The 13,768-nt window shown below is 40.1% G+C and overlaps 1 protein-coding gene across 2 annotated transcripts in view; it reads left to right on the top strand.

The window, feature by feature from the left end:
- Positions 1 to 13,768, top strand: part of CPAP (centrosome assembly and centriole elongation protein) — a 91,756-nt gene that overhangs the window by 62,128 nt on the left and 15,860 nt on the right. For both annotated transcript variants that reach the window (XM_081083580.1, XM_081083579.1), the window contains 2 exons: positions 2,324 to 2,566; positions 6,949 to 7,033. In XM_081083580.1, coding sequence (XP_080939706.1) covers positions 2,324 to 2,566; positions 6,949 to 7,033 — 328 coding nt within the window. The remainder of the gene's footprint in view (positions 1 to 2,323; positions 2,567 to 6,948; positions 7,034 to 13,768) is intronic.

Below are 13,768 nucleotides of genomic sequence, written 5' to 3'. Positions count from 1 at the left end.
TCTTGCTATTTCCATATCTACAGTTACTTCCTCCACTGAAGTCTTGACCCCCTCAAAATCATCCATGAGGGTTGGAATCAATTTCTTCCAAATTCTTGTTAATGTTTTGATCTCTTCCCATGAATCATGAATGTTTGTAATGGCATTTAGAAAGGTGAATCCTTTCTAGAAGGTTTTCAATTTATAGTTTGCCTAGACCAGTGGTTGGCAAACTGCGGCTCGCGAGCCACATGCGGCTCTTTGGCCCCTTGAGTGTGGCTCTTCCACAAAATACCACGTGCGGGCGCGCATGTACAGTGCGATTGAAACTTCGTGGCCCATACGCAGAAGTCGGTATTTTGTGGAAGAGCCACACTCAAGGGACCAAAGAGCAGCATGTGGCTTGTGAGCCGCAGTTTGCCGACCGCTGGCCTAGACCCGTCAGAGGAATCACTATCTATGGCAGCTATAGCCTTATGAAATGTGTTTCTTAATTAGTAAGACTTGAAAGTCAAAATTACTCCTTGATCCAGGGGCTGCAGAATGGATGTTGTTAGCAGGCATGAAAACAACATTACTCTTGTACATCTCCATCAGAGCTCTTGGGTGACCAAATGCATTGTCAATGAACAGTAATGTTTTGAAAAGAATCTTTTTATCTGAACAGTAGTCTCAACAGTGGGCTTAAAATAATCGGTAAACTATGTTGTAAACAGATATGCTGTCATCCAGACTTTATTGTTCCACTTATAGAGCACAGGCAGAGTAGATTTTGCATAATTGTTAAGGGCCTTAGGATTATCAGAATGGTAAGTGGACAGTGGTTTCAACTTAAAGTCACCAGCTGCATTAGCCCCTAACGAGAGTCAGCCTGTCCTTGGAAGGTTTGAAGCTGGGCATTGACTTCTCCTCGCTAGCTATGAAAGTCTAGATGGCATTTTCTTCCAATATAAGGCTGTTTTGTCTACATTGAAAATCTGTTATTGAGTGTAACCACCTTCATTAATTATCTTAGCTAGATCTTCTGGATAACTTGCTGCGGCTTCTAGATCAGCACTTGCTACTTCACCTTGAACTTTTATGTTATGGACATGGCTTATTTCCTTCAACTTCATGAACCAACCTCTCGTAGCTTCAGACTTTTCTTCTAAGCTTCCTTGCCTCTCTCAGCCTTCACAGAATTGAAGAGTTAAGAGTCTTGCTTGGATTAGGCTTTGAGGGAATGTTGTGGCTGGTTTGATCTTCTATCCAGACCACTATAACTTTCTTCATGTCAGCAATAGGCTGTTTCATTTTCTTATCATTCATGTATTCACTGGAGCAGCACTTTATTGGCTATTGTGAAGTTTATATGAGCATGGATGGATGTCAGATTGTCCATGTGTGTTAATGAGGTGTGTGTTAGTGAGTTAGGATTCTCACTGCCTTCAGTCTCATATCTGAACAGGTTCTCAGGTGGGTGGTAGGGAATGCTTCCTGCTTCTGTCCATACTCCTTTCCTCAGCTTCAAGTCACTTCCTATGAGTTGCACCTACGTATTCCATGTAGCTAGCTGACTATCTCTCCTTAGTTCTGACGTTGATCTTTATTTCTCTTTATACAGTTGCAGATAGCTTCTAGACATTTCCAGGAGTTTCTTCACTTGTATCATTTAATCCATCTAAAACAACTCATTTTCTTAAAACCTGTTTCTTATAAATTCCCAATAGGATCAGTTTTCAGTTTGGTAGTTTTGAATTTGAATCTTTTTTCTTCCCTTTACCTCATCTATCTTCCTTCAGTTAGTAATTAATTCCTATTTATTTTTTCTTCAACAGATAACCCCCATTTATCTCTTCTATTTCAATTAATATCTTTTTTAAAAATATATTTTTATTGATTTTAGAGAGGAAGGGAGAGTCAGAGAAAGAGATAGAAACATCAGTGATGAGAGAGAATCATCAGTCAGCTGCCTCCTGCATGCCCCCTACTAGGGATTGAGCCTATAACCTGGGCATGTGCCCTTGACCGGAACCAAACCCGGGACCATTCAGTCTGTGTAGGCCGACGCTCTATCCACTGACCCAAATTTGTATCTTTATTATCTCAAGGCCACATTATTTCAGTGAACTCTTAAGTGGTGTCTGCCGCCTCCTCCTGATTCCTGGAATTAATTTTGCTGATGGTATGAAGTGAGGCTCTAGCCTGAACCCCTATTCCCTTTCCTGAAAATCCCAGTTTTATTGAAATGTGATTAACGGAGCCTTCTCTTTTCTGTTCTCTGTACGAGGTTAGCTAGTCTGTATTTTTTCTTGCATTGTTTTAATTCTACTAATGCTTTTTTTGGGGGGTGTGGGGTTGGCAGGCTTTGAAACAGCAGGTAACAGATTTACAGGAAGATTTGAAAAGAAAGGAAGCAAAATGGTCAAGTACACATGGCCGTCTTAGAAGCCAGATAGAAATGTTGGTCAAAGAGAACACAGACCTCCGGGAAGAAATAAAAGTGATGGAGAGATTCCGACTCGATGCTTGGAAGAAAGTGGAAGCCGCTGAGGGCAGCATCAAGATGGGTCAGTGCAGGACTACCATGAAGAAAGAGGGGTCCATGGTAGGTTTGGAGACCAGTTGGCCTTGTCAAGTTAGGGGGAGAAGTTAAATATTTGAGCAGTCAGATTCCTACCGACAGAAAGTACAAGGGCAGTTTCCAGGGCTGCTGGGAGAGAGTGAGGGGTTAGTGTTTAATAGGAACAGCGTTTCAGTTTTGCAAGTTGAAGAGAGTTCTGTGAATGAATGGTGGTGATGGTTGCAAGACAGTGTGAATGTACTTAATACCACTGACCTGTGCACTTTAACATGGTTAAGATGGTAACTATCGCCCTGTCTGGTGTGACTCAGTGGCTGGAGCATTGTTCCGTGCACCAAAGGGTCGAGGGTTCAATTCCCGGTCAAAGGTGTGTACCTGGATTGCAGGTTTGATCCCAGGTCCCAGTCAGGGCACTTGTGGGAGGCAACCACTGGATGTGTCTCTCTCATATTGATATTTCTCTCTATCTCTCCTTTCTTTCTTTCTCTCTCCCTTCTGCCTCCCTTCCATTCTCTAAAAATCAATGGAAAAAATATCCTCCAATGAGGATTAACAACAACAAAAAGATGGTAAATATTATGCCATATATATTTAACCATAGTTAAAAAAATAATTTTGAGCATTGCTATAGAGATAGTTTTCAAATTCATTTGTATAATTCTTATAAGGGGATTATTATAAGCAGTAGGCAGACAGTGTCAGTTAAAACAGGCCAAGGGAAGTGTTTGCAGAGAGTCACATGCGTGTGACCCTTTTAAATCAAGTTGTTGTTTCATTCATCTCTGTTTACAACTCTGGTTTGCCAGGCACTGCTTTTAGGCACTGCAGATAAAGCAGTGAACAAAACAGGCAAATGTCCTTGCCCTCTTGAAACTTAATATTCTAGTGGCAGGAGAAAGACTATAAATAAGATAGATAAATAAAATATATGGAATGTGACATAGTGGTGGAAATGAAGGAGAAAAAGCAAGGAGAGGGGATAACTGTATGGGGTGTTGCAGTTATATGTAGGATGGCCAGGGAAGGCCTTACAGAGAAAGCAACATTTGAATAATGGCTGAAGAGGGACCTGGGTGAGAAACAGAGCAGGCACAGGAGACCTGGACCTGGAGACTGTCTGCTTGGAGGGCCTGAGGTTGAGCAATGCCAAAGGCTGGTACTGCAGGTCCTCGAATAGTGTCATTTCATTATAAGATTGATGCTGTAGGAACTTAACTCTTACTTATATCATATCAGCCTGATAAAATTGTTCTCATTACATGTCATTTCACTTAAAGTCACAGAACATATCAAAGATGTTAAGTGAGCACTTACTGTAAAGCTGGAGCAGAGAAAGTGGGGAGAATAGTAGGGGATGAAACTAGAGATATGACGAAGGGTGGTAGGTGCAGATTTCATTAGGCCTTAATAGGTTCTATAAACACTTGGGCTTTTTCCCTGAGTGCAGTGGGAGCTCTTGCAGAGCTTTGATTGAAAGGGTGGCCTAACCCCTTATCTTAGTGTTTGGGGAAAGCATCAAAAATCTAAATTCAGGATTGATTCTAAAGAACTGACAGGTAACCTTATTCAAAATCATAAGAGCTTTAATAGAAACTTACATACATGGGTAAGGTAGCTGCTCCCAGTAGTGGCCTGCCTGGAAGAATCCACTTCCTTCTAGGACAGGGTCTCTTTTTTTTTTTTATAGGGGATTAAAAGTAAAACCATATGGTGGGTAGTTGCATAGACCACCAGCAAGAACAATGTGTTTTTAAGTTAACATAATAACATCAGGCAATTATCACACTCTATACACTCATTAACCTCCTTCCTGGGGACATGATGTTTATCTTTGGATGGCATTTGGCTTTCTGGGTAGTCAGCCAAGCCTCAGGCTACTGAGGGTTAAATAGAGTCCAACATTTCCCAGAGGCCTTTGCTGCTGGAGCCATATTGCATCTCTGAGTTCCCCAACACTTAGCTCACTTTACTGTAGACTTAAGAATAGACTGAGGGGGTGGCAAACTATGGGCCCAGTCAGGAACATCAAGGGGGACTATTGCAGTAATTCAGACTAGAGATGAGATGATAGTGGCTTAGACTGGGGGAGTGGCATTGGAGGGGTTGAGGAGTGGACGGGATTTATTGAGAACTGTATATGGGGTGTGGCAGCAAGAAAGTAGTTAGGAATGGCTTCCCCGTTTAGTGTAGTTTTTTTGCTTAATGTAAGAATTTCAATTTGTTATTAAAGTACATAAGAAGACAACACATTGCTCAGGTGCAGACAAGGTGAGTTTGAAATGCCAATGAGCATCAGTAATGTTTACTAGACAGTTATGCATATATCAGGAGAAGTCAGGTTGGAGGTAGAAGTTTGGGGTCATCAGAATGTATGGTAAAGCCTTGGGCTGAGATGACTGAGGCTGAAAGTGAAGAGGTCCAAATACTGAGCAGAGTAAGAAGCTGGGAGGCAGGGAGGACAAATAACCATGGAGTAGGAAGGAAAGGAGGTCCATGTGGTGTTCTGAGAGCCAAGTTGAGAAAGGCCCTCAAGGGGTACAGTGTGGCCTACAGGCATCAAAGGCTGCTGCTCAGTAAGTTGAGGACTGAAGGTTGGTCCTTGGATTTACCAAGTAGAGATGTGTCAGAGATAAAAGCCTGACTGGATAAGAGAGAATGGGGAGAAGTTTCAGAAAGAATATGAGATCTGTGTGGAAAAGTTTTGCAGTAAATGTAAAAACGGGGTAGTGGCTGTAGGGGAAATTGTTTTGTTTTTAAGATGGGAAATTAACAGGTGTTTGTATATTGGTAGAGTTGGTTTCAGTAGAGAGGGAAATGATGCAGTGATCATAAGTATGGGACATGGGATTTAGGGAATGAATGAGTGGAGGGGCTGGTTTTGGCCAGGAGCACGGGCAGTTCGACTTCAATAACAGAAGGTCTAAGGGTCTGGACCTAGGGCTAGATGTCTGGTGCCTCTTGGTAGGAAGTTCCCTTCTGATGCTTTAACTTTCTCAGTAAAGTGGGAAGCATGATACTCTGCTGAGGGTGAGGGCAGAGAACATGGGAGAAAGTGTAAAATAGTTGTCAAAGAGACAGGAAAGCCAAGGGACTGGGAAGTATAGTCTGAGTCCTGGGCTGCATTGTGGGCCCATGTATGTTAGAGATCATTGTTTCCAGTGAGAATGGCTTGCATTATTTTTTTCTTTTTCTTTTTTTTTTTTTTTGGTGTCAGTTGGTGGAAAGTTATGTTTTAGGAGAGGTGTGGTCATCAGGGGGAATACCACAAAGCAGAGAGAGGTGCTTAGAAGTTAACAGTATGCAATGACCCATGAACTTGCTTAAGAAGGGCATAGGCTACCAGGTTGTGAGGGACATTGAACACATGGATCAATGACTTGTAGGACCCTGTGGGCTGTAGCCAGGAAGTGGAATTCTCCCTTCTTCCCTAAACATTTCATTATGGAAGTTTCCCAGATAGAGGCATTTGAAAACACAGTCCCATGAACACCTGACTACTCACCTAGATTGAACCACTGTTAAGGTTTGCATATTGTGTTTTTTGCTGGACCATGTGAAGGTAGTTGTAGAAATCATGGCATATCACCCATATATATACTTGAACACTAAATAGCATTGGCTTTTTTAATAGACCAGGCTAGTTATTTTGTAGAATATCTCACATTCTGGATTCAAATGCTTTGAAATTGAACAGTTATTGATCATTGCAAATAGTGATAATGACTAGTTCTAGAGTTTGCCCGTGGGAGTGCGTGGCTGAGATTGGAGGGAGAGTAGGTCAGAAAAGGCAAGGAGGGGTACATGGTGGGGTGAGTATACAGCCATGAGACTCAGAGCTTGGTGGGGGTGGGTAGGGAGGAGAGAAAGAAATTTGGTTGGAAGCAGTGATGGGGAGCAAGGAGGACACCTACTACCTCCAAATCTAGGGTTGTGAGCTCTGAGAGCGAGAAACCTCCATCTCTACAAGGGACAGTGGTGAGCATTCATCTCAGTGGGACCTAGGGCTCAGTTAGAGCAAAGCAGTGAGGGAAATGTTAACTGGAGAGGCTGAGATAAGGGGGTTTTGCTGATGGGGTAACCATGAGCTCCTACTCTCTCCTCTGGCTAGCCTGGTAACAGTCACAGAAGACTGTTTCGTTTTACATTGTCTGTTATGCCCTTAACTTGAGAAATGAATATATTTACAGAGGTGGTGTGTGTGTGTGTGTGTGTGTGTGTGTGTGTGTGTATGTGTGTACCTGTGTGTGTGTATTCACTCTGGTCTCTAGTGATAAATCAAAACAATGTAATTGAACAAACTTAAAACATTCTCATTGCAAGCTGAGTTCTGTTAGTTTAATTCATTGTACTAATATGTAGACTAGCACTAATTTTATATTCAATTATATAATTATCTCCTACTGTAGAATTCATCAGTTCAAATTCAAAAGAGTCAAAATTCTTCAGGAACCCAGCTAGAGAAATACAAGAAAAATAATTTTCCCACACAAGGTAAGAAGCTACATGATCTTTTTAGAAGACATTTCAGGAATTTAAAAAATAGAAAATTAATCTACCTTAAGAAATAAAATACCATAATTTTAATCGAAGCCTCCTGTGTATCCTACTCCCCCCTTAATTTCCACCTTGACAGCATTCTCGTACTGGTTTCTCATTCTTTTACTATATTGTGTCCATAAATCAATATAGTATTGATTTTGTACTTTATGTATTCCTCTGCAATTTGTTTTTCTCTCTCCATATTTTAAGACTTACCACATTAATATATATAAACTGTAGTTTATTGATTATAATAGCTATATAGAATCCACTTGTATTTGCCAGTCAGGTTTTCCTGTTGATGGGCATTCATGTTTCATCCAGTGTGTCAGTAGTATGAATAGGGCTGCAGAAAGCCTTTTTTTAAAAAATTAAATTTATTGGGGTGGTTTCAGGTATAGATTTCTATGACATAAGATCTACATATTGCATTGTGTCCCCACAATCCAAAGTCAAGTCATTTTCCATCACCATATATTAGGCACCATTCATTGCCCCTATTTGCCTCCCCTCTTCCCTCTGACAGCTACCACACTGCTGTTTGTGTCCACAAGTTTCAGTTTTATATCTCACATATGAATGAAATCATATGGTTCTTAGCTTTTTCTGACTGACTTATGTCATTAGCATATTCTCAAGATCCATCCCTGTTGTTGCAAATGGCAGTATTTCATCTTATGGCTGAGTAGTATTTCATTGTATATATGTATCACGTCTTCTTTATCCAGTACTCTACCAAAGGACACTTTGGTTGTCTCCATGTCTTGGCCACTATGAATAATGAACATAGAGTTATACACACACACACACACACACACACACACACACCCCACACTTATATATATATCTTTGTGAATACATGTTTTCGAGTTTTTTGGATATATACCCAGGAGAGGGATTGCTGGGTCCTATGGTGGTAACTCTATTCTTAATTACTTGAGGAATCACCACACTGTTTTCTATAGTGGCTGTACCAGTCTACATTCCTACCAGCAGTGCATGAGGGTTCCCCTTTCTCCACCACCTCGCCAACATTTGTTCATACTTGTTGATAATAGCCATTCTAACAGGTGTAGTTTTGATTTGCATATCCCTAATTGCCAGTGAGGTTGAACATCTTTTCATATGTCTATTGGCTGTTCCATGTGTCTTCTTGGGAGAGGTGTCTGGTCAGGTCCTCTGCCTATCTTTTAATTGGATAGTTTGTTTGGTGTTGAGTTTTATGAGTTCTTTACATATTTTGGATATTAAACCTTTGTCAGAGCTTTTTTTTTTTAATTTTGTTTTATTGCTTAAAGTATTACAAAGAGTATTACATATGTCTCCTTCCCCCCTCCCCCCTTGACATTCCCCTGGCCTCCCCTACCCCCCAGTGTCTTATGTCCGTTAGTTATGTTTATATGCATGCATACAAGTCCTTCGGTTGATCTCTTACCCCCCCCCCCCGCCCCCCAACCCTCCCCAGCCTTCCCGCTGTAGTTTGACAGTCTGTTCGATGCTGCCCTGCTTCTGTATCTATTTTTGTTCATCAGTTTATAATAGTCTTTATTATCCACAAATGAGTGAGATCATGTGGTATTTTTCTTTCATTGACTGGCTTATTTCACTTAGCATAATGCTCTCCAGTTCCATCCATGCTGTTCTTTATCAGAGCTTTTGTTTGCAAATATAATCTTCCATTCTGTTGGCTGTCTCTTGGTTTTGTTGTCGGATTCTTTTGTTGTGCAGAAGTTTTTTAGTTTGATATAGTCCCATTCATTTATTTTTGCCTTCCCTTGCTTTTCGGGTCAAGTTTATAAAATGTTCTCTATGACCACTGTCCATAAGTTTAGTACCTATGTTTACTTCTATGTTATTTATTGTTCCAGATCTTATATTTAGGTCTTTGATCCATTTTGAATTGATTTTTGTACATGCTGACAAACTGTAATGTTTCATTCTTTTGCATGTGGCTTTCCAATTTTCCCAGCATCATTTATTGAAGAGGCTTTCTTTATTCCATTGTGTGTTTCTGGCTCCTTTGCTGGAAATTATCTGCCCATATACGTGTGGTTTTATATCTGGGTTCTCAATTCTGTTTCATTGATCCGTGTATCTGTTTTTCTGCCAATACCATGCTGTTTTAATTGTCGTAGCTCTGAAGTATAATTTAAAGTCAGGTAGTGTGATACTTCTGGCTTCATTCTTTTGTCTCAGGATTGCTTTGGCTATTCAGGATCTTTTGTGAATCCATACAAATTTGATGAGTTTGTTCTATTCCTTTAAAAAATGACATCGGTGCATGGAACAACCAATGAGATTTTGATGGGGATTGCATTAAATTTGTATATTGCTTTGGGTAATATAGACATTTTAACTATGTTGATTCTTCCAATCCATGAACATGGGATATTTTTCCATTTTGTTGTACTTTTCAATCTTCTTTAATAATGCTTTGTAGTTTTTAGTATATAGGTCTTTCATGTCCTTTGTTAAGTTTATTCCTAGGTAATTTATTCTTTTGGTTGCAATTGCAAAGGGAATTTTTTTTCATTTCTTTTTCTAACATTTTGTTGTTAGTATATAGGAAGGCATTGGATTTTATATTTTTCCTCACCTGAAGTTATTTTTTCCATTGATTTTTAGAGAGTGGAAGAGAGAGAGAGAAACATTGATGTGAGAGAGACACATTGATTGGTTGTTTCCCACACACACCCTAACTGGACCTAGGGATCGAACCTGCAACCCAGGTATGTGCCCTTGATCAGAAAGCAAACCAAAGACCCTTTGGTGTGCCAGATGACACTCTAACCCCTGGGAAATACCAGCCAAGTCAGCATTGGCATTTTTTACTTTTATTTAGTATCCTTCAACTTACTGTATTTGTTTATTGTTTCTAATAGTTTTTTTTTTTTTTGTAGAGTCTTTAGGGTTTTCTGTGTACAGAATCATGACATCTGCAAAAAGTGACATTTTCACTTCTGCGTTCCCAATTTGGATGCTTTTCTTTCTTTCTCTTGCCTTATTGCTCTGGCTAGGCACTATGTCGAGTAAGAGTGGTAAGAGTGGGCATCCTTGTCTTGTTCCTGATTTTAGAGGAAAAGCTTTCAGTTTTCTGCCATTGAGTATAATATTGGCTGAGGGTTTATCATATATAGCCTTTACTATGTTGAGGTACTTTCCTACTATTCCTATTTTATTGAATGTTTTAGTCATAAATGGATTTTGTATCTTATCAAATGCATTTTCTGCATCTATTGATAAGATCACATGATTTTTATCTTTTCTTTTGTTAATGTGGTGTATTATATTGATTGATTTATGTATGATGAACCATCCTTGTGCCCCTGGAATAAACCCCCTCTTGATTGTGATGTATTATTTTTTTTTTGATGCATAGTTGTATTCAGTTTGGTAGTATTTTGTTTAGGATTTTTGCATCTGTATTCATCAGAGATAGTGGTCCATTGTTTTCTTTTTGTGTGTATTATCCTTGCCAGGTTTGGGTTTCAGGCTTATGTTGGCCTCATTAAATGTTTTAGGACTCTAGCCAGTGTGGCTCAATTGGTTGGGTATCGTCCCATGCACCAAAAGGTTGCCAGTTTGATTCCCTGTCTGGGCACATGCCCAGGGTGCAGGTTTGATCCCCAGTGGAAGGCGTGGCATGCAGGAGGCAGCAGATCGATGTTTCACTCTCACATCGATGCCTCTCTATCCTTCTCCCTCCCTCTCTCAAAATCAATTTAAAAAATAAAAATATACTAATGAGATGTGTTAGGAAGTATTGCCTCTTCTTCAATGTTTTGGAAGAGTTTGAGAAGGATAAGTTTTAAATCTCTTTGAATGTTTGGTAGAATGCATTGGTGAAACCATCTAGTCCTGAACTTTTATTTTTGGGGAGGTTTTTGTTGTTGTTGTTAATACTCACCTGAGGATTTGTCCCCTCCATTGATTTTTAGAGAGAGAATTGGAAGTTAGGTTGTGGGATTTCTTGGGATTTCTCTTGTTTCTTGAGACAGGCCTATAATGACTACTGCTTTCACTGCATCCCAGAAGTTTTGATATGTTGTATTGTCATTCTCATTTGTCTCTCTACATCTTTTGACTTACCTTTATTTCTTCTTTGATCCAGTCAATTTTTAGTAGTATATTGTTTAATCTCCACATATTTGTGGGTTTCTTTACGTCCTTTTTGCAGTTGATTTCTAATTTTTAAGGCATCATGATCAGAGAATATGCTTGATATAATTTCAGTCTTGAATTTGTTGAGGCTACTTGTGTGACCCAACATATGGGCTCTCTTTGAGAATGTTCCTTGTGTACTGGAAAAGAATGTATAATTTGATGTTCTTGGATCAAAGGCTCTGTAAATGTCAATTTTGTCCATTTGGTTTAGTGTGTCATTTAATGCCAATATTTCTTTTTAAAAATTTTAAAATACTCATTCTTGAGAGTATTAAAGATGTCCTTCTCCCGCCCCCTCCCCATTGTCCCCCTCCACCAGGTTCTGCCCCTGCCCTAGGCCTTCACCCCCCTGTTGTCTGTGTCCATAGGTAATGCATATATGCATATAAGTTCTTTGGTTAATCTCTTCCCATTCCTCCCTTCCCTCTGTGATTCGTCAGTCTGTTTCATGTTTCCACACCTCTGGTTCTGTTTTATTCATCAGTTTATTTTATTCATTAGATTCCTTGTTCATTTATTTTGATTTTTAGATTCAGTAGTTGATAGATAAGTATTGCCATTTTGTTTATATCTTTCTTCTTCTTCTTCCCCCTCCTCCTCCTCCTCCTCCTCTACTTTATCCTCCTCTTCCTCTTCTTAAAGAATACCCTTCAACATTTCATGTATTAGTGGTTTGGTGGTGATGAACTCCTTTAACTTTTCCTTGTTTCTGAAGCTCTTTATCTGACCTTCAATTCAAATGATAGCTTTGCTGGGTAGAGTAATCTTGGTTGTAGGTCCTTGCTATTCATCACTTTGAATATTTCTTGCTACTCCCTTCAGGCCTGCAAAGATTCTGTTGAGAAATCAGCTGACAGTCATATGGGTACTCCCTTGTAGGTAACTAATTGCTTTTCTCTTATAGCTTTTAAGATTCTCTTTGTCTTTAACCCTTGTCATTTTAATTATGTCTTGGTGTGGGCCTCTTTGGGTTCCTTTTCTTTGGGACTCTGAGCTTCCTGGACTTGTAAGTCTATTTCTTTCACCAGGTAGGGGAAGTTTCCTGTCATTATTTCTTCAAATAGGTTTTCAATATCTTGCTTTTTCTCTTCTCCTTCTGGCACCCCCATAATGCAAATATTGGTACACTGGAAGTTGTCCCAGACGTTCTTTACACTATCTTCATATTTTCTGATTCTTTTTTCTTTTTGCTCTTATGATTGGGTGTTTTTTGCTTCCTTATGTTCAAAATCATTGATTTGATTCTCGGATTACTCTTATTATTGAATCCCTATAAATTACTCTTTTAAAATTTTTTTTTATTTTTTGGTTAAACCTCACCCAAGGATATTTTTCCATTGATTTTTAGAGAGAGTGGAAGGGAGGGGGAGAGACAGAGAGAAATATCCATATGAGAGAGACACATTGATTGGTTGCCTCCCACATGTGCTCCAACCAGGGCCAGGAAGGAGTCGGCAACCAAGCTACGTGCCCTTGGCTAGAATCAAACCTGGGACTGTTTAGTCCATGGGCTGACGCTCTACCCACTGAGAAAAACCAGCGAGGGCCCTGTAAATTATTCTTTATTTTAGTTAGTGTATGCTTAATTTATGACTGGTCCTTTTTCATGTCTTTGTTCTCACTAAGGTTTTTGAAATTCTCACTAAGATCCTTGAAAGTCTCACTAAGGTCCTTGAAGCTCTCAAGATCCTTGAGCAACCTTATAACCATTGTTTTGAACTCTGTATGTAATAGTTTGCTTGCTTCCATTTTATTTAGTTTTCTTTCTGGAGATTTCTTCTGTTCTTTCATTTGTGACGTTTCTTTGTCTCTGCATTTTGGCTGCTTCCCTGTGTTTGTTTCTATTTGTTAGGTAGAGCTGCAATGTCTCTTGGAATTGTTAGAGTGGCCTTCTGTAGTAGGTGTCCTGTAGGGCCCAGTGGCTCAGCATCCCAGTCATCTGAGCTGGGCACTCTAGGGGTGCACCTGTGTGGGCTGTGTACACAGTTATGTAGTTGAGACTTGCTGTTGTGTCACTGGAAGGAATTGACCTCTAGGCCAATTGGCTGTGAGGACCAGTTGCAACTACAGTGAAAGAGCTGCTGTGCAGGAGACACTTCTGTGGAGCAGGACTTGCTTCAAGTGGGGCTCTGAGTCTGCCCCTTGAGTATGTTGTTTGTGGATGTGTAAAGTTGTAATATGGTATGGTCTAAAGTTGTCCACTGGGTGCACTGGCCTGGGACCTACCGGGAGGTGCAAAGTCAAGCACTGTCTGGGGCCATCTGTAGGTGGCTGCTACTTGTATTAGGTTTGGAAGTGCCCAGTCAAGGTCCACCTGTGAAGCAAGGCAGGGTGGTGCTAGTCCCGGGTCTTGGGCCTTTTATTTATTTTAAAAAATCTTTATTGTTGATTGGACCTATTATTGATAGGTATGGGGCATGCTGACACCAGTTGCTGCTTATTTGAGAGATTTTAGGAACATCTGAAGCCTGAGCCAGAACAGGCCATTCATATGGAAAAGATGCTGCAAACAGCTTGGGTAGG

The sequence above is a fragment of the Myotis nattereri genome, assembly GCF_964212035.1.
Source record: "Myotis nattereri genome assembly, chromosome: 2".
NCBI lineage: Eukaryota > Metazoa > Chordata > Mammalia > Chiroptera > Vespertilionidae > Myotis > Myotis nattereri.
The sequence above is the reverse complement of the archived record's forward strand: the minus strand, read 5'-3'. Positions and strand labels throughout refer to the sequence as shown.